Genomic DNA, 19,286 nt, shown 5'->3' with positions numbered 1-19,286 from the left:
CGACAACTGTCTACACCATTGTACTTGCCCTTAGCACTTAAACATGGACGGAATTCAAGGGGGTTGCATGCCTTCATGCAAATGGGAGTTGCATGCCTTCATGCAAATGGGAGTAAATGTGCTAGTGCATGACCCAGCCTTGCCTTGGTCTTTGCAGTAGAAGCTCAAGCGCCCTACAAAGCTGGAAGGAGGGAGTAGTTTCATGGTTCTTGGTAACTGTACACCAAATTTTAGCACCATGAAACTCTATTTTTCTTTCTTCTTAAATTGCATGCCATATCATCACTTTTGACTATATAGCATGTCATTTAATGAGAATGAAAGTACGAAACTCATATGACACTTCATTGAGAATGGCCTTATGCAATCTCTATGCACATGTATTAACACTGAGATTAATTCTCCATACACACAGAAAAAAGCAAAAAAATAAATGGATAAACAAAAGGCTCGACCTTTTTAAAAACATCAGGGTGCACAGCCTGGGCCTACAACACAATCACGTAGCTCAATATGCTCCTTGAAAGGAAAGCCGATCCCGCAATGTATCGAAAATGGAGGCGGCAGCACTGTTCTGTGCAAGTGTAATCTTCAGGCGGCCAAAGAGTTCGTCACTATCTTTAGCTTGTGAGGCTGCATCTGCAGCTTCTTTTGCCATGCCCATCCGTGCATATGCCTACACAAAAGTAATCACAAGATTGTTATATGTTCTCAAGGTCATATTTCTGATATTCTAAATCATATCAAGGAAATCTTCAATCTTGGGTTCTATTTCCAGCGAACTGAGACTAATGTGTTAGTTACTGGGAATCTTCTATATCGTCATATCCTTTGCCTGATCTATCTACTGCAATCGACCCAGCTTTTTATTCTCTTAGGCATATTCTCCTTAACATTTATTTCTGCTGCTAGTAACTAAATTTCTGCTGTCCTCTCATTTTTCTTAAGGTTGAAGCCAGATAAAACAACATGATCAGGAAAAAAAAAACAGCAACAGCTTCTCCAGAAGTCCAAATGCATTCTCCATAGACAACTTGCAAACTAAAAAATACCTCAGATCTTTCACGAGGATCTGTTAGCTTTGGAATATATTTGAGAGCTTCATTTTTTTGACCAGCATCAATGCATGCTTCCACAAAAGGTTTATAGCCTGTAAGTTGAAAATTGAGATGTAAACTTCACAACATCATCAATTTACTATATTCAAACAAGGCATAGACAGAATGTGAAGCAATATTCTTATGTCTGAATTTATCCAATGAAGATAACCCAATGCTGAGAACTGACAAGTTAATGTTTACATCATTGCTACATGGTTCAAATCAGGCTTCAACTTTTAAGCACAATGAAAGAAAAGATTTCTAGTGGGCATAAGGTGCTACTTTCCAAGGATAAGAAATCCTCTGTGTAGGATAATGATGAACTTGCTCAAACCCATGGAAGAAGCACGGATATAAATATCAATTCAATATAAACTTAACTTTCATGCAACAAAGTCATATCTACAAACTCACCTCCTGGTGGTCGTTTCTCTCTTGAAAACTTTTCCAAAGCATCCCAGTTTCCAACTGTAGCTAAAGCACATGTTTTAAGCCAGTACCACCTCTTATCAGGAACCTGTGCAGAAACAGGACCATTAGAAAGACTAAAATGCAATATTAATTGAACAGGTCTCTACGTTTAGAGATCATCTGAATACCTTGAATTCTGACTTCACTTTGAGTGCAGCTCGCTCATTTCCCATTGCAATACAGGTTTTTATTGTATCACTAACACTAGAACCCACAAATATCGCTTGCTTTGTGGAAACTTCAAGTTCATGCTGTGATCTGAATGAAAAAAGAGTAAACAGAGTGACTAAGACATAACTATTAAGCAGGAGTCTGCACACAGTTTCACCATAACTATCTACAGCAAGGAGTTCAGTAAACCACAGCCACATCTCTTCGGATTTTCACAATGAAGTTCAATCTATATGAATCTAGCACCTTGCCTGATTGGCTAATTGAAGCCTAGTAAACCTGAACTGCCAGTTTACCAAGAAAGAAACAAAGAAAATGGTGTCAACAGAACAATTTGCATTACCCAGTTGTAGGTTACTCAAAGATCAATTATTATGCATGAAGTTGCATTAACATATTATTAAGGTTTGTGAGCTGACAAGTGATAGTATAACCTACAGAATGAAGAAAATATATGTTTTATGCTGATTGGATTGATAAGCACCATATCGAATGAGCTTTGAGACATGAATTTCATTATAGTTTTTAGTTGCACCACACGATCTAGATTTCTAATGTAATGCATTAACCTTGCTAACAACCAAATTGCTGTAAATTCTTCAGAATTTGAATGTCAGAAAGAAGAAATAGTATCCTCACATGACAAATTCCGTGCAATATCACATCCTCAAATACCTTAGCAATTTGGCATGCTCTTCAGAAGCCTTGGATTCAAAAACATGTTCCTTAGTCTCAGCAAAAAGTCTATGGGCCTGCTCAATGAGCCTCACTTGTGGACCATGGAGAGAAGTTCCCTTGCTTGCCATGGGATTCTTCTCCAATTCCCTTGATTCCTTCAACAAAAGAAAGGCGGCATCCTGCAATTGTTTTCAATAGCTTAGGCAATTGAAATGTAAACATAAATTTAATATATTAAATCATGCACTGATGATATATTAAATTTATGTGGATGATGGAATTAACTGCTTAGAGTGTATGCATAAAAAGGCAGAATAGCATGCTACTGAATTCCAAATAATATGAAGGCCGGCATTCATGTATTTGAGACTCAGATATGCAAGATCTGGGAGATTATTGTATGTGCAACCTACTTGAAGTCTCCCAGTCGATAAAAAAAAGTCCTTCAAATCTTCATGCTTAGAATGTCTGCAAGCAAACCATGATATTCAACTATGTGGAAACAGATGTATACAGTTGAAGTAGCAACAGTAAACAGGAAAGATGCATCACCTTGCATATGCGATAAACAAACCTCTAGCCACAGGCCTCGCATTAATTACACCAAAAAAATCCAGAGGAGCTTTCTGCAAAATTTATAGTCATCACAGTTCATTAACAATGACACAACCCTTGAGAAGAAGCACTTTCAGTTATGCTTCCCAAATCCCAAAGTTTAGTTTCAGCTGACAAATTAGCTATTCATGCTTGATTTGGATCCTTGAAAAAATTACCTACAGCTGTACCTTAACTGGGAATATTAATGTTCTATAGAGGAAGGAGGAGATTTACCTTCTCTACAGCTATCTTCTGCCAGATGTGGAATAGCACAAGGTACACAAGATCAGTATCACCGCTTTCAATTGCCTTTGATAATGCTTTGTCTTGTTCATCAATGCTTAGCAACATGGGAATCTGTGAAGGTGAAACAAATCAGATGATTTCAAATGGACATCCTTTCCTAACAGATAAGTGCTGAGCCTTCTCCTTTTTTATCATTTAAGCATGCTAGATTTTCTGTAATTACTAAAGATATAGCATGTCCTGTAGAGATATGGCCTATTAAAACGAGCTAAAGCTATCACAGGCTCAGAAGTCAGAGATAGAAGGCAAGCCTATCATCAACCTAATTGAGTGTAAGAATTTTACAAAAGGTTCTTAGACTGTCTCCAACAGTGGAAACCCAAATACCAGACCCATTTGCTGGTTTGGGTCGCGAGCAACAAAAGGGTCAGGCACCCAAAACCGCTCTTCTCCAACAGTGGATGCAAAACCGCCCGCTCCTTGCCACCGCTGCTCACCGCCGGCTCCTCGCCTCGGCCCACTCCCCGCCTCAGCGTCATCGGCCGCGCCCCGCCTCGCCGCCGCTCCCCGCCTCGGCTTCGTCATTCGCAACCCGCCTCGGCGCCGTCGGCCGCGCCCGCCTTGCTGCCGCTCCCCGCCTCGCAGTCCCGCCACGGTCCTGCCTGGCCGCGGCAGCGGCTCCCGTCGCGGGCCCGGCTCCCGCGCGGCTTCGATTTGGGTTGAGAGAGAGAAACGCAAATTTGCCTGCCCTCTTCCCCGGGACGCAAAATGGGTCTCCCCTTTGCCTACTCTGTTGGAGGGTATTTTTTGACTGTGGACCCATTTTGGGTATGGGTAGCATGATGCCTCTCCTGTTGGAGATAGCCTTATATATCGGAACTATTAAATCAACTACCACATCCTAATCAGGTTACCATTTCCACCTGTAAACCAGAAAGACACGAAGAAGTTTATCTATACAATTTCATTTATGATGTACCCAAAATATCTCAACACCTAAATAATTAGGACAGAATTATGAAGAAGCCATATTCTTTACTTAGTTTGTTTTGAACATTCCTATTTTTTTCCATTTTTGTTTACTGGAGAATATCATATATATGCCTCATTCCTCAATCAATCAGTTGCATCATATCCACCTGAATCACCAGCACAAAAGAAAACTTGCCTGCTTTGAGGATTGTAATTCATGATCAACGAGCATTGCAGCCGACCTTCGCCGGCCACAATTATCTGCATGAGCTGCCACTGCAGCATATGAAATTCCTTTACATAACCTGAGCTGCAATAGAAAGAACATGTAATGATGTAAAACAAGGATACATAACTGCAGACCTGCGGTAGCATATGCATTTACCAGGTAAAAGTATAAAGTATAAGCCTGACTATGACTTTAGTAAACACAAACCTTATCAAGCAAACCCTCAAGAAGGACTGTATCTGGAAGAGTTGCTGATGCTGTAATCTTCTCACATGCCCAATGCATTACCACAACCTCCTATAAAAGGTTTGAGGTGTAAATGGAAATGATATTACTTTATCAAGTAAAATATATGGAAAAGCAATGCAAATGTCACTCTCATTAACAATATCAAGTAGGACTAAATGACATAATTTATCTGAAAGTAATTTAATTGTGCACATGGCAAGTAATTTGGTTCAAGATTATGTAATGCTTAGAACCTAACAGTGGGCAACTTGTGCTTCTGAATTTATTGCGAAGGGCAAAGGCACAGTGCTCACCCCAAATTTTCTGGATAACAAAAAATAAAGAGAAGAAAAAGGAGGTTACCGGGTTCAGGCTAAGGTACTCAGAAATGCGAAGTGCCAAAAGGTGCTGATTAGCATTAATGAGACGTCCAATGAGCACTGGTGCAGTAAGCAACTAAAGAAAACAACAAAAAAACGACTATATTAAGACATAAAAGGTACCAATGGCGATATAAGGTTCATTAAAGCATCTAGAGGGTAACACAAACCTTGTACTGCTGAATGGTCAGTGGCATCCCAATCTCGGGATCACGAACGGCATTTAGAACTCGCAACATTTTGCACATTTCTTGAAAGCGTTCATGTGGAAATCGACTGCCAAAGCCAACTGGGTATCAATGCCAAGTTTAAATATCAGCAATAAAGTATTCTATGCAGAGGAATAGCACTATGCAAAAAGTATTACGAGTATAAGATACTGGTTTGTTTAATTTCAAAGTTTGGTGGAATAAACAAATTGAACTATAACACTACAGTGTTGCAGGATGTACCAGAGTAGCAGTAAGATATAAGACTATAATCCATCTAAGAAGACATGGCATGCAATATAACAGTAAATGTTGTTAGCTAGAAAACATATGGCTGACTGATCAACAAAGTTGGGCTCAGAAAGAGTCATGTTATTTATGATCTATTTGATCTAGTGTGTTCAATTTGTCACGTAATCTGAACAAACAAGCAGCTGCCAGGTAGGTAATAAGAAAAAAATAACTTGGTAAGTGGAGTGTGGAGAAGCTTATGTTGTGGAGGAAAAACAAGCTGAAAAAAGGAGTCTTCCCTCCACGTGATTTTGAAGCAAAAGCCCAGTACTCAAATATCTTCACATATGAATGTCCAGTTTTTTCAACACCTCAACTAATGTTCAAATCTAAGAAATCTATCAAGCATCACTTGCTTTGTTTGCCAGGGGCTGGCCTAAGTACCCATCATCTGAAATAGGAAATCTCATCTGGCAGCCTTGTGAGGACGAAATTGCATAATTTTGGAAAGTGGTAGTTGACATGACTTTCATGATAATTAGGAGCTTGAATTCACAAAATAGGTTAGGTAACACTTTTACTCAAGTTAAGAAGCTAAGCTGCTTAGTATAGTTCTAAAACCATCCTATTCTTGGGCTTAAACAAGCAACCTCTTCAAGAAGTTTTCAGGCCTAATGGCCTACCCTTGGCATTTTCTGGACTGAATTATACTAAAAAAAATCAAATATTGGAAAACAAGCTCACACATAAATTTCACTTCAATTGGTACACTGTGACCCAACCCAGTGATCCCATCCACCCATACAAACTTGGCAGAGTAAAGACACTAGTTATCTGTTGCATGAGTTTCTACATGCTACCAAAAATAGACACTTGAAAGATGTAGTTGTCATATACTTTATCTAAAACTAGTCGAAGTTTAAATTGTGCACTGATCAAGGATACAACTTATTCTCCAATCAACAACTTAAAATTAGTAAAGATAGAAAAAGAAAAAAAAAGCAAGCAAATATGATTACTTACAAAAAAGGTAAAAACAGTAGTAAAAGTGCACAAATATAACATCCTAAAAGCAGAAAAATCAACCTGCAGAAAGCTAGGCCATAAGTAGCAGCTCTTAGCAACGTGCGTTGGCGTGAAACATCAAACTCATGGCCAGCAGCATCAATGCAAGCCTCAATTGCCTCCGGCAATGAAGATGATATTAGCTGATAGTTGTCATAAGCCTGCAAGTGTGGATTATTGTTAATATCCCATTTCTGTTTTCACAAGATGAGGCAAGATTAATTTTCCAAAGGACTAACAATAGTTCCATGGTACTTGTCTACTTGAGATATTAACAAACTTTGATACAATTTGCAAGTAGCATGTGTGCAAAGTCATAATGTGAAGCATAAGAAAACAGGTCAAGATGAACTTATAGATACATATGCTACCAAGCTGAAAATACATCAGGTACAATTGTTAATGTTGTACACAGTCACCACCAACTGCATTGCTATCAACAACTTGTGCGAAAAAAAAACTCTAATACTACCTTCCGGATCAACAATATGGATTAGAAATTTAGAATATATAGGAGCACATCTTTAGTGCATCAATAGACCACACTTGGAACACAGACCTCCTTTCTTGGTGACCTTGTCATATACTACTAAGGGGTGCACATACTGTGGTCTACCACAAGAAACCAACTTAAATGATATGAGTAGAGAGAAGGGGACAAAGAAAATAAATACAAGAACTCTTTATCTTGACAATGGCTCATTGGCAGTTTAGTTAAGGAAGGAGTCATTTCCCGATTTGTCTAGCAGTTTGTGCGGGAGCTGCCCTTAAGGCCAACCAGTTGGCAATCCATATTCTTATGTGACTATAAAGTGGTTTCTTGCATTTTTATTCTGTTGCCTTCCGTGGGCGACTGGGAGGTGGAAGCGGGGAGAAGACATACAAAACGGTCAGACAGAACATTCTCTTAATAACAGAAATAGCAACACAAAGCCTTTCCCCAACTTCTTGTCCATGCATGTAAAGCAACTTAGCTTTGGGTCACAAAATAGCTCATATAACATGTATCTAGTGGATAAAACAGTAGTATGCCGAAGGTCCTGATCTTAAGCTAGCAATTGGTGTATAATTGTGAGACCTGGGTGAAGAGCTTTGATCAAGTGTCCAAGGCGCGACAACAAGCAAGTATGAACCGGGACGGAGGGCTGTAGGTGTATTCCTTTTGATCCTTTTCTTTTTTCTTTTTAAGTGGCTGCGACCTCTTTGAACTCTCTTGGTGAGCTGGTGTCCCCAGCGTACGGTTTGGTGTGCATGAGTTTGTATCAAATTCTACATGCTTTCTCTATAAGCAGGATGAGTTCTCGATAAAAAAAAATGGTGTACAATTGTATACTGGTACTCCAAGAAGACAAACAAGCTACAACAATAAAATGGTGTTTAACTTCATTCACAATTTATCCAAATGAGAAACAGAGCTACAAAAGTTCCATGGATTAGAAACAGTACCTTAGCACTTTGTCTGTCATAGTGATCTCGAGCATCATACAATAATGCTGCTGGGGACATGCTTCCAATGCCAAAAATTAATGTAGTACAGTCCGGGACTCGATGTAGAAATTCCATACTTGAGTTTGAGAGGATTCTTACACCATCGCACTCAGGAATGAGTTTTATGGGTTCGTCATAATTGTACTGCACAGGATCTCCATTCGGACCGACCATCAAAAGCACTTCAGGCCAGTAGAGGAGTACACTGTCCAGTCCACACCAAGCTATTTGTTCCGGTGGCAAAGCTGACTATGGGATATCCAAAAGAAAGAAAGAAAAAGTTAACTAATGAACAGTTTACTAACATAGTGCTCACAAAAGGACATAAAAATGGCACCAGCATTCGTAACCTATAGCACTATTTCTATAGCTTAAAATGCACAAATCAAGTTCCAAATGCAACCTAGGACAAAAGAGAAATATAACTAAAAACAGAGAAATTCAGTTCCAAAAACAGTTATATTTTTCTGTTATTACGCCGATGTTAGGTCGTAGCTGTGGAGCCTATCACCGAAAACCTATGGCAGCATTCATCATGATGGAACACCTATGGCTAATCATCATAGACATCTTCTAAAGCAGAGGTTGAGAACTGCAACAGAAGATTTAAACTCTTCTGATATTTGCGATCAAATAAACAAAATGTTCATCATAGACATAGCTATCTGCTTACTATAGTCAATTGGTAACCCTTCAATAAGAGATATGCACTGTTGCTTTTCAGACAAGATAGCAGAACATAAACTAGCAAAGAAAAGTATTGTGTGCAGATTTTTATGCAGGGAAAATGCATCAGCTAAAACCTCCCTATCCATTCAGTCAGACACAATCCAAAGTGGTCTAAATGTCTTGATGAATTATCTGTTTTCAAAGCTATATCTACCAATCCATGCTTGGAGGCCCAGCAAAAGCAAGAATAGAAGCTTGGACAAGCAGTCAGTATAGAGCTATATAAAACTTACATCGCACTCAAACTGGAATATGATCTTGGAGAAATCGGTGGGGATTACAAGCAGGCGCCCATCATGTGCAAATGCTGCAAGAAGCTTCCCGTTGGGTGACACTGCCATCTTCTGCACGGGTCCGATTTCAAGCTCCTCCCCAAACACCTGCACGCCATCCTCATCTACCGCGATCACCCGGTCACCAACCGCAAGCAGCACCTCTGGGCTCCCTGACATGACAAACTGCGGCTCCACCACTGCCATGCATAGAACATGCTCCTCATCACCAACTCCTGGGTCGGCGAGGTCACGGGGGTGAGGGTCAGCAGCTTCGATGTCCGTGGTCACTACAACGCGGTTGTCCTCTGTGAGGATGGCTACGCCGCCGCCCCAGAATACAGCGTCGGCGACGCCTCCAGAGGCCGGCGGGAGTAGGGGCACGGGGCTGGAGCTGGGGCTGGGCTGCAGATCGGGGAGGCGGAAGCGGAGGAGAGAGCCATCTGAGAGGAGGCCGATGAGGCTGAGGGAGCTGGAGAACGAGAGCGAGTGGAGGCGGGGGAGCATGGGCGGCCAGGGGGCGGAGGCGATGGGGTGACCCGAGGAGGAGAAGAGGAGGAGGCGGCGCCGGGAGGGCTCGGAGTGGAGCTGCACGATCTTAGAGTCGTCGCGGACGGCGGCGATCGGACCGCCGAAGGGCGCCGCGGCGACGATGTGAGTGGATAGGTCGAGGCGGCCGATCACGGGACCGCCGACGCTGGCGGAGGAGGAGGCGGTGGAGGTGGGTGCCGGGGCGGACCAGGGGAGAGGGGAGTAGAGCGTGAGGCGGCGGTAGAAGCGGTCGGAGAGGAGGTCCCACTCCGCCGCGACGGAGACCGAGGAGGACATCGCGGGGGCGGGTGTGGGGTTGGTCGCCGGCGGCGAGGCGAGGCGGGAGCTCGGCCGGATCGCGCGCGAGCGGCCGGGCTTGGGGAAGAAGATGGACTCTTGGGCGGATCGAGTTACGACGGGTTGGCCGCTGACGTGTGGGACCGGGCGTCGGCGAGCCGAGCCCAGCGAGCGCGGGCTGGAGAGCTGCTGATTCGCGCGCGGTCCATCAGCGGTGGTGGCCTGCGCTGGTAGGTGGGCCTGGCATTGTCCAGCCCATTTCTGAGCGATCGGCGACCACCTCAATTTTCCTATATAATCAAATATATAGAATTATTCCCCTCAAAAAAATATATAGAATTATTTTATCTTGTCTTTTTTTTAACCTTGATCCTTGGAATCTCAAGGCTAAAGTTGAGGGCCTTGTACCTAGGGCTGGATATCGAGCCAGCTCGGCTCGGCTCGGTGCAGCTCGAGCTGGCTCGGTAAGCAAACGAGCTGGCTTGGCTCGGCTCGTTAACATACCGAGCTAGAGTGCCGGCTCGGCTCGGCTCGTTTACGAGCTCGAGCCAGCTCGTTTAGCTCACGAGCCACAGCACAAAAAAAATACAGGCGCGCTCGGGCTCCCCGACCTCCTCCCCGACGGACTCCCCGACCTCTTCCTTCTCACCTCCCATGGACGACGGAGCCATGGAGGACGGAGGCGGGCCGCCCCTGCCTTCTCCTCGCCGCTCGAGCCGCCCCTGCCTTCTCCCGCCGCCAGGAGCAGAGGCCCGCCGCCCCCTGCTCAGATCTGCACCGGCGAGCTCCCTCCTCTACAACAACTCCCTCCATGCGGGCGGAGGGCGGAGAGCGGAGCCGCAGCGGCGCGTGGCAGAGGGCAGAGCTGCAGCGGCGGCCGGAGCCACCGCGGGGGCGGAGGGCGGAGCCGTGGGGCACGTGAGCGTCAAGGATGGGGGCGGAGCGAAGGCCGGCGGAGTAGAGGACGGACACGGCAAGCGGGAGGAGTTTGGGGCGGCGGTGTGAGGACGATAGGGTCTCTCGTAGTAGTGCTGGACTGCCGGATGAGGGCGGCCGGGCGGTGTCCAGTTTTACTTAGGGTTCCTTTGTGGGCTTTTCTATGGGCCGTTGTTGTGGTGGGCTGGTGGCTAGGCGCCTGCCGCCTGGGCTGCTGCTTTGGCTCGCCTGGCTCGTGAGCCAGCTCGCGAGCTGGCTCGAGCTGGCTCGTTTGGTTACCGAGCTAGAACACCGGCTCAGCTCGCAACAAAATTCAAACGAGCCGAGCCGAGCCGAGCCACTAACGAGCGAGTTCGAGCGAGTTATCGAGCCACGAGTTTTTTGTCCAGCCCTACTTGTACCACCCCTAGCTTGCTAGCTACAAGTGAAGCTCAGCTGCAGTTTGCGAGGAATTAGCACCAACTCACTTAAATGTCTGTATTTTAGACGAAATCGGTCTAACGTTTACTGTAGAGTTGTGTCAAACCCAGCGATCGATGCCCATGTGCGCATCTTCGTTACAATATGTTCGACAGGAAATATTAATTTGAAATAACACGTGTCACACTACGTTGATTTTTCGATGGCCTGGGATTGGCATGCTCCCCACGATGAGCCTAACAGGCTTCTGACGTGCCCCCTTCTTACCCGCAGACCTTTTGATACGAGTAGCAATCACAATCAGTCGTGTGACAGAGAAAGCGGCAAGGAGAACTATATATATATATATATATATATATATATATATATATATATATATATATATATATATATATATATATATATATATATATACGGTAGCGCTATTCTACACTCTAGGTGTAGAATGTGATTCTACACCCAACCAACCCAACACCCACCAGCTAACCAACCAGACTCATAACCCCACCACTCCGACCCGTCCCCCGTGTGTCCAGCTTCTTTGTTCACGAGCCACGAGCCGCGAGCGGCGCGGAGCGATGCGAGTAGCGAGTGCGAGATCTTCCAGAACCGACGGCGCGCAGGACGGCGAGGGGCCGAGGGCGGCGGTGGCGCGTAGGACGGCGGTGGCTGCGGTAGCGCGCAGGAGTGCAAGGCAGCAGCGGCGCGCAGGCCGGTGCTGGCAGCAACGGCGACCCGCTGAGGGGCGAGGGGCGGTGGCGCGCGGAGGGGCAAGGTGTGGCGGAGCGTAGGATGGCGAGGGTAGTGGTAGCGCATAGTGGGACGAGGCTCCCATAGTAGCATCGCGGCCAGCGGTTGGCGGCGCAAGGAGCAGCGCAACCAGCTAGCAGTCCTCGATCTGAGGACCAAGGGCGTGCGGCAGGGGAGCAGAGGCGCTGCGGCCCGCTGCTGGCAGTGGCGACGCGGGTAGCAGTGGTGGTGAGGGTTCCCCTCGGCTTCTTCTCCGTGGATCAGATTAGGAAATCAAAAATTACTGAGCCTTCCGCTAAAGTTCAATAAATTACCGAAGCACTTGGCATCTTCTCTTAGTAATTGAGCTACTACTCATCATGTTCTAACTTTTCTTTCTTTTTTCTGTGATTGAGTTCAGTAATTTAGTTTTAAACATCGAGATCAGTAATTGATATTATAATGAGTTAATTCAGCCTAGCAATCAGTGTTGATGATCTATCAAATCACAGGAGTACTAAAATTATTGAATTCATGTATGCATGAATTACTAAATTCAGTAAAATTACGGATAATTTCTCGAATTACTAAAATACTAAAGTTACTGATGTATCACGACAAGTTGTTTTTTATGAAACAAAAATGTATTACTGATGCTCTCTTGTATTACTAGATTACTGGTTGCATTGGTCAGTAGGTTTTATGTAGTGTTGGTAGTATCAATCACATTGCTCGTTCAAGGGGAAACACAAAGGCAGAAGTTTAGAATATGAGGGGATGGAGGCGTGCCCTTTTTACACACATTGTGCTTCAGCATAACTACAAGCACGTCCCTACACTACGTATAAGGAAGCGCACGAGAGCGCACAAGGTGAAAACCCAACTATGATGAATCCAGTTGACACCATATGTGCGAGCCATGTCCACTACCCCAACGTTTTGCGCATCCTACACAGTGTTGACCAACATATATTATTTGATTACTGAATATTTATTACTATGATTCTGGATACTGAATACAAGACATGTGCACAAACATCACTGGATCACAAAAAATTCTATTGATTTGCTAGATAAATTGTAAAAAGAATTACTAGGCCTGCATGTATTGAATAATTGTAAAAAGAATTACTAGACCTGCATGTATTGAATAACTGAATCTACATATACATAAAAATACTGAATTGATGTATCACCATGTTACTGAACCCAAATGAATGTACAAAATTATTAGATGTATTACCAAATAAACATATACAAAGGTATTGTTGGATGAACATATGCATATGCATTACTGAATAACTGAAACTGTGCATTACTGAAACGAAGCATGTAAATGGTTATTACAAGAAAATGATTCCCCCAAAACATGAGAAATTACTAGAAGTGCATAATACTGAATAACTGATTCTCTAGATTACCGAAAATTCAAGCATATACATTTAGTTGGCGGTGAGCATGGATGTATGGATAACTGGAAATACTAAATAACTGAATAACTATATGTCCCTGTTACTGAAACAAATTATGTACATGGTGTGTTACTGGGGAAACCGTTCATCAAGAATCTGAGGAACTGCTGAAAAAAAGTACATAATACTGAATAGCAAGTTCCCAGATTAGATATACATGTAGTTGGGCGGTGACTACACATGTGTACACATATTAGTTAAGATTATCTATCTCATGCAGCCTCCAAAAATACAAAAAGTCTTCAAAAAACACATGGAGCATCTTTCTCTTCACTTGGAACCCTCTCCCCTTGTGTCATGTGCATGAGGAGACAGAGTTGGAAAGTGGTGCCATGCCCGCATAAACCTGACACTAGTAAAACTCTGAAAAGATCATTGACAAAAATAGAGCAAGAACGACTTGATATTGAATTACTGGGTTACTGCTTTACCGAGAGTAACTGAATTACTACAAAGTATTACTAGGTTATAGAGAATTTACTGAAAAATGTGCAAGTAATTCTCGGGTGTCGAGGGATTACTGATATTTGTAAGTATTACTGGAACTAGAGACATACCGTAAGCAAGGGCAGTAGGACAACCCCATATCTGACTGAATTGGAGTTTAGTTCTTTATCATCAACCATCAGTAATGAAAAAAATACTGGCTATCTACGAAACCTAAAAAATTATTGATACTAAATCCTAACAAAAACTACTAGCCTAACTAGCCAACATGGAGCACAGTTTAGAGCATCAAAATGTATTCAGTAATCGCTGACAAAAAATGGCCTGTGATTTTGGATAATGAACATTACTCCCGCTGTTCTTACCTCATGTTGTCAGCATCATTGCTTGCTTAACGACTAGCTTGATGTGATCAACGTGTCTCCATTTCCAGCATACCGTGAGAAACCCTAGAACACATATATCAGTCAAATATTGCGCAGATGATTCAATAATTAGCATATTCAAACTATGTTGAGTGTCTGGCTCTAGATGATTCATGAGATGATTGAGCTCAGTAGTTTTTTTTAGTTTCAGTAGTTTTAGTTACTGAGCTCTATTTCAATCTCATGTAGTGAGATAGTCTAGTATTTCATTACTGAACTACTAAACTACCTACTCGGTTCAGATCATCAGTGCTCAGAAAATAAAAAAAATACAAGACTAACCACTAAACCTAACAAAATTACTGATACCACTGGCCTAACTAAATTTTGAGCATCAACATTTATTAGTGATTGCCAACAAAAACAAGTGGTGCTGGAAATAATCGTAGACAAAAATAGGCATGTGAAGTTGGATATTAAGCACTACTCCCACTGTTTTTACGAATTTATCAGTGCCGTTGATTGCTTAATGACCAGCTTGATGGGATCAACATGTCTCCATTCAAATTTAGCATACATGGATACGAATTCGGGATTAGGGAGTTGCATAAATTAGAAAAACAATGCAGTGTGATGCTCACCGGAGCACCTCACATTGGATCAGGATGCCTCTTCAACCTGCTGCTCATCGGGATCGTGCAGGGAGGGAGCGCTAGGCGCGTAGCGGAGGGATGCTTTCAGGCTGCATCCCCACAGCTTGAGGCTGCCGCGACCACTATGCAAGTACCCAATGCGAGGATAGGGTGAACGCGGGCATCTGGCAACCTCCGAGACGCCGCTCGATGCTGCTGCAGGCAACGGGCAAGGGCCCAGGCGGGTGTGTGCGGGACCACGTCTACTGCACTCCATCGCTGGTGACGCATCTCGGCCGCTGGAGGATGTCGATGAGCCGCCTTCGCGCCACGCCGCTCGCCGCCGCAGCAGCCTCCGCGCCCCGCTCAACGCCTCCGCCTCACGCGACTCGACGCCTCCGCGCCCTGGGTGCCGGATGCCTTGAATCTCGCTGCTGTCGTCGCCGCCCGCCTGGGATCCTGCCGCCGCTGCGGCCGCCGAATGCTGGAGGCGGGGTTAGGTTTGCATGGGGGTGGTGGGGGGGGGAGGGGGCAGCCGGGCCGGGGGGTAACGAGCGCGCGGGAACGTGGGCCATGGGCCTGCGGGGTGGGAGCGAAGGTGAAGGTTCGGATCGGGTCTGGGGGTGGGCTTGGTTTGGATTGGGGCTGGGTGTAGAATAGAATTCTACACCTAGAGTGTAGAATAGCACACACACACACACACACACACACACACACACACACACACACACACACACACACACACACACACACACATATATATATATATATATATATATATATATATATATATATATATATATATATATATATATATATATATACTCCCCGTGTCAGGCCATCATTTCGGCCTTTTTTGGTCTTTTGCTTCATTCATCCTGCTCGGTGGCCTGCTCGGACTGCGTCCATCCCACGCCACGCCGCCTCTGTTACCTTCCCTAGTGGCGTCCCCCTCATCTTACACCTGTACCTGTTTTTTTCTAGGCTGCGCTGTTCGTTTCCTTCTTCGGTAAGCTCCTGACCCTTTTCTTTTTCTTCGTTCTCTTTCGGCGAGCCCTTGGATTTCCCGGCTCTTTATCGCTCTGTGGTCTTGCTTTCCATTTCAATGCTCTACCTGTTAGCCTCCTCCCTCGCCGTCCTTGTCGTTTCCCATTTTTGTTTTGTTTGCTTCCTTTTTTTTCTCTTGATGATCTTAGTGGCGTTCCTGCACTCATTTTCTTGGACTGCATTTTTCTTCCTATTATGGATGATAGGCTCATGGTTTTTTCTGAATTTTTTTTGCCCAGGAATCTGCCGCCTTCTTTCTACTGCGCTCTTGGGGGTTCGAGGGCTTCTGGCCCTTCCTGTTGCTGTTTACTTCAGGTGAGATTACTTATTGCTGATTCTAGACTCAATTGCTCTTTACTATTCAGTCTCACTTAGTTAATGTACCTTATCTCAGTTATCACTCTTTCTTTGCTTCTTTGATTGTGCCTGATGCGTCCCGATAGAACCTCTGTTGCATCTCTGTATGTTACGCAATCTGAATCTTTTGGATCAACCAAACTGTGCATGCTAACATCGATTATTAATTACTTTATTTACCTGACTGTGCTTACTCAACAATTGCAGCCCAATTTCCTCAGCAATCAGGATCTCAGAGCCAGAGTCTTGACCCTGCCCAAAAGACTACAGTGATCACTGCATCAAGTGGTTCTGAATGCGCACTATCTGAATCCAGCAAGGTATCTACATAATAAATAAAGATCACCTGGTTCCATTTCATTAGGAAGCACAACAAGCATAGTACCTGATGATCTGCACTTATGTTAACACACCATCTTTGAATTGCCTGATATAAATGTATCGGTAAAGCACATACTAAACTGCAAATCGTTGCAGCAATTAAATCACACTTCCATACTAGAAATAGTTTTTGATGTTCATAATCGCATTTTAGAATATACATGACCTAATTCTGTCCATGTAATTGCAGCTTCCTGAAACATCTGAAAGCAAATTGCCTTCAACTCCACCCTCACTTGTGGGATTACAGAAAGCACATGTATACATCATAGCAACATGTGTACCGTATTGCGTATAAGACTAATCTCCTCCAAATTATGTAAGGAAGGAATTCTATGCTAACATTTTGTCATGCAGACTCCCGACCCAAAGACCACAAGGACCAAGCGTTCAGCTGAACACACATCTGGAAGCCACCAAGAAATTGATCCAAAGTATGTTAATCACATAGTTATCACATTAAATTTACCGTAATAGAAACTCTACCACATTCCAAACCAGTCATCGATATTTTGTATTGCAATTTATAGTCCACAATATATATTGAATTAATATATCATCAATTCTCATACAGAGTATAACACACTTTGTCTTTTTCTTTGTTAAAGGGAAACCCGTACATCAACCAAAAAAAATTCCAAGAGGCAGCTAGACTTCATCGATCCAGATGAACAACACTAGGTGATGATAACCATGAAATAGACGAAGACAAATCATTTTGCAAATGAACCTGGTAGAATCGTGCCAGCACATAGTACTGTCTGGCATTGCACGATGACCTCTACTCCTCTCTCTCATGTAAATTAAATACACTGATGATGCCTCCCTATAGACGCATCACTATATGTGCACTAGACGAAAGGCTGTTATTTTGCCAATGGATCTGGGACAACTATAGTAGGGCATAATACTGTCTGCCGCTGCACGACCACCTGCGTAGCTCTGTCTTATGTAAATTAAACAACGACAATGGCTTCTTAGCCGCTCCACTATGTAACTGATGACTGAAGTCACTTCCATATGTATTAAGTAATTATGCTACTATCTATGTGTTTGCCCTGTTGTTTAGTTCATCTCATACGCTGCCTTAAAGGGTTATAAGAAACTTTCATGTGTTCTCAGCAGATCAATATAAGAGGTGCAAAGATGTTCTTGAATTTCTACTTTTTCTTATGATATGTGTTGCATATTATCCTTAGAATTTCTTTGTCAAACATTGTGTCTGCCTGCCTGCCTCTCTTTCACATTGCATACATGAATTTTGTAAAAAATTTCAGTTCAAATGTATTGGAAAGGAAATCTGTTGAGACATGACAGCAGTCAACTTGAGTATGTTATTTCCCCAGACCCCGCACAGTGCGGAAAGCCTACGGCACTGGGTATGCCCTTTAGACAATCTTCAATGTCTCAACATGTTATTTTAGTTTGTCTCAACTTTCATGAGTTGACTGCTCTACACATTGACGCCTACGTAGCAGCATGTGTACACAAACTTACCCCCGGAACAAAAACACCACCTTCCAATCCATCATCAGAACCACGTCCCCCCTATGAATACCTCCGATTGCAGAGCGTAAGTAAAACTGGAAAAATCAAAAGCATGGCAAGCCTCCGATGGAGCATGGATGAACATAGCAGGACAGTACTCTGAATGATTAGCAGCACTACTAGAACTAACAACCAATTCTCCACCTGTTGTAGCCTGCATAAAAATCCACGATGAAAAACTGAAACAAACACTACAAGATACACAATCGCAATAGCTAACAGAATACCTGGCGAGGATTCTTGCCGCAGCGTTGAGGCGGATCCCATTCAGCAGCCCTTTTCACTCCTGTCATCCCCTCTCTCATTTCCTTTGCTGAACCCGACGCCATCGATGCCTCCAAGAAATGTCTGCTATCACCAAAAACCCCCACAGTCTCACTTGCATTGGCATACTACATAACAACCCCGTGGCCTCTCCAGCTGACAGAATAGGCATAGGTGGCGGCCATACTGCAACGCCACCTCAGCTAATCAGCCACCCTTCAACCAAAAACCACCACGGCTACGCTCCATCCAGCACACCTTTTCTTGCCCTCTGTCATGACCAACTATAAATGGGCCAGCATCATCCTTCTGTATCCAGCTCATTTTGCACTACAGCAAAGAGGCCCAAACAGGCCACATTTGCATACACGCATACAGGCAGGCCACATTTGCATACACGCACAACACATACTGGCGCTGATAGCGCGCCAATTTTGCTAGTGTATGCATGCGTGTGAAAGCGATACAGATAGACAGATTCTTCATTAGTTGGTCACATGCCACTCAGATCGCACTGCATGCACGGGTCCGGACCTACTACTCGATGACTTGCATGTCCATCCAGACCAGGCATGCAGATGGTCAGATGGGTTGGATGCGATGCAGATGCAACATGCAATGGTCTTTGAGCTCTTGCACCCTGTACACACACAACACAACAGTACGAGATAATGCATGCACGGGCAGCATGGCCGTGTCGCCAGTCCTAGTGTATATATCGCTGAACCAAAAGGAGCCTCGCCTCTACGCTGCTGCTGCCAATCCCGTCGCTCCGGCTGTCTTTGGCGTGCCTT

General features: G+C 44.0%; 1 protein-coding gene and 1 long non-coding RNA gene across 5 annotated transcripts; one reads left to right on the top strand and one right to left on the bottom strand.

The window, feature by feature from the left end:
* Positions 1-318: 318 nt before the first annotated feature.
* LOC120710105 (protein VACUOLELESS1-like) lies at positions 319-10,102 on the bottom strand. 2 transcript variants are annotated; one of them, XM_039995765.1, is made up of 15 exons: positions 9,028-10,102; positions 8,024-8,314; positions 6,599-6,738; positions 5,243-5,348; positions 5,056-5,148; positions 4,672-4,761; positions 4,432-4,545; positions 3,252-3,374; positions 2,973-3,046; positions 2,834-2,888; positions 2,418-2,599; positions 1,700-1,829; positions 1,515-1,617; positions 1,053-1,150; positions 319-676 (listed from the first exon to the last, which is right to left on the bottom strand). In XM_039995765.1, exons 1-15 carry the CDS (start codon positions 9,892-9,894, stop codon positions 509-511), a joined length of 2,634 nt encoding a protein of 877 aa, XP_039851699.1. In that variant the 5' UTR covers positions 9,895-10,102; the 3' UTR covers positions 319-508. The 2 variants fall into 2 exon arrangements, with proteins under 2 accessions (XP_039851699.1, XP_039851700.1); XM_039995766.1 differs by lacking the exons at positions 319-676; positions 1,053-1,150; positions 1,515-1,617 and having other exon boundaries at positions 2,382-2,599; positions 9,028-9,991.
* Positions 10,103-15,827: 5,725 nt separating this feature from the next.
* Positions 15,828-17,739, top strand: LOC120710104. Of its 3 annotated transcripts, none has more exons than XR_005689829.1 (6): positions 15,828-15,904; positions 16,182-16,257; positions 16,507-16,619; positions 16,871-16,939; positions 17,038-17,114; positions 17,289-17,739. It is a non-coding gene; the product is annotated as an uncharacterized LOC120710104 (long non-coding RNA). The 3 variants fall into 3 exon arrangements; XR_005689830.1 differs by lacking the exon at positions 15,828-15,904 and adding an exon at positions 15,914-16,011; XR_005689828.1 differs by lacking the exon at positions 15,828-15,904 and having other exon boundaries at positions 15,911-16,257.
* The last annotated feature ends 1,547 nt before the right edge of the window (positions 17,740-19,286 follow it).

The sequence above is a fragment of the Panicum virgatum genome, chromosome 5K (assembly GCF_016808335.1).
Source record: "Panicum virgatum strain AP13 chromosome 5K, P.virgatum_v5, whole genome shotgun sequence".
Taxonomy (NCBI): Eukaryota; Viridiplantae; Streptophyta; class Magnoliopsida; order Poales; family Poaceae; genus Panicum; species Panicum virgatum.
The sequence above is the reverse complement of the archived record's forward strand: the minus strand, read 5'-3'. Positions and strand labels throughout refer to the sequence as shown.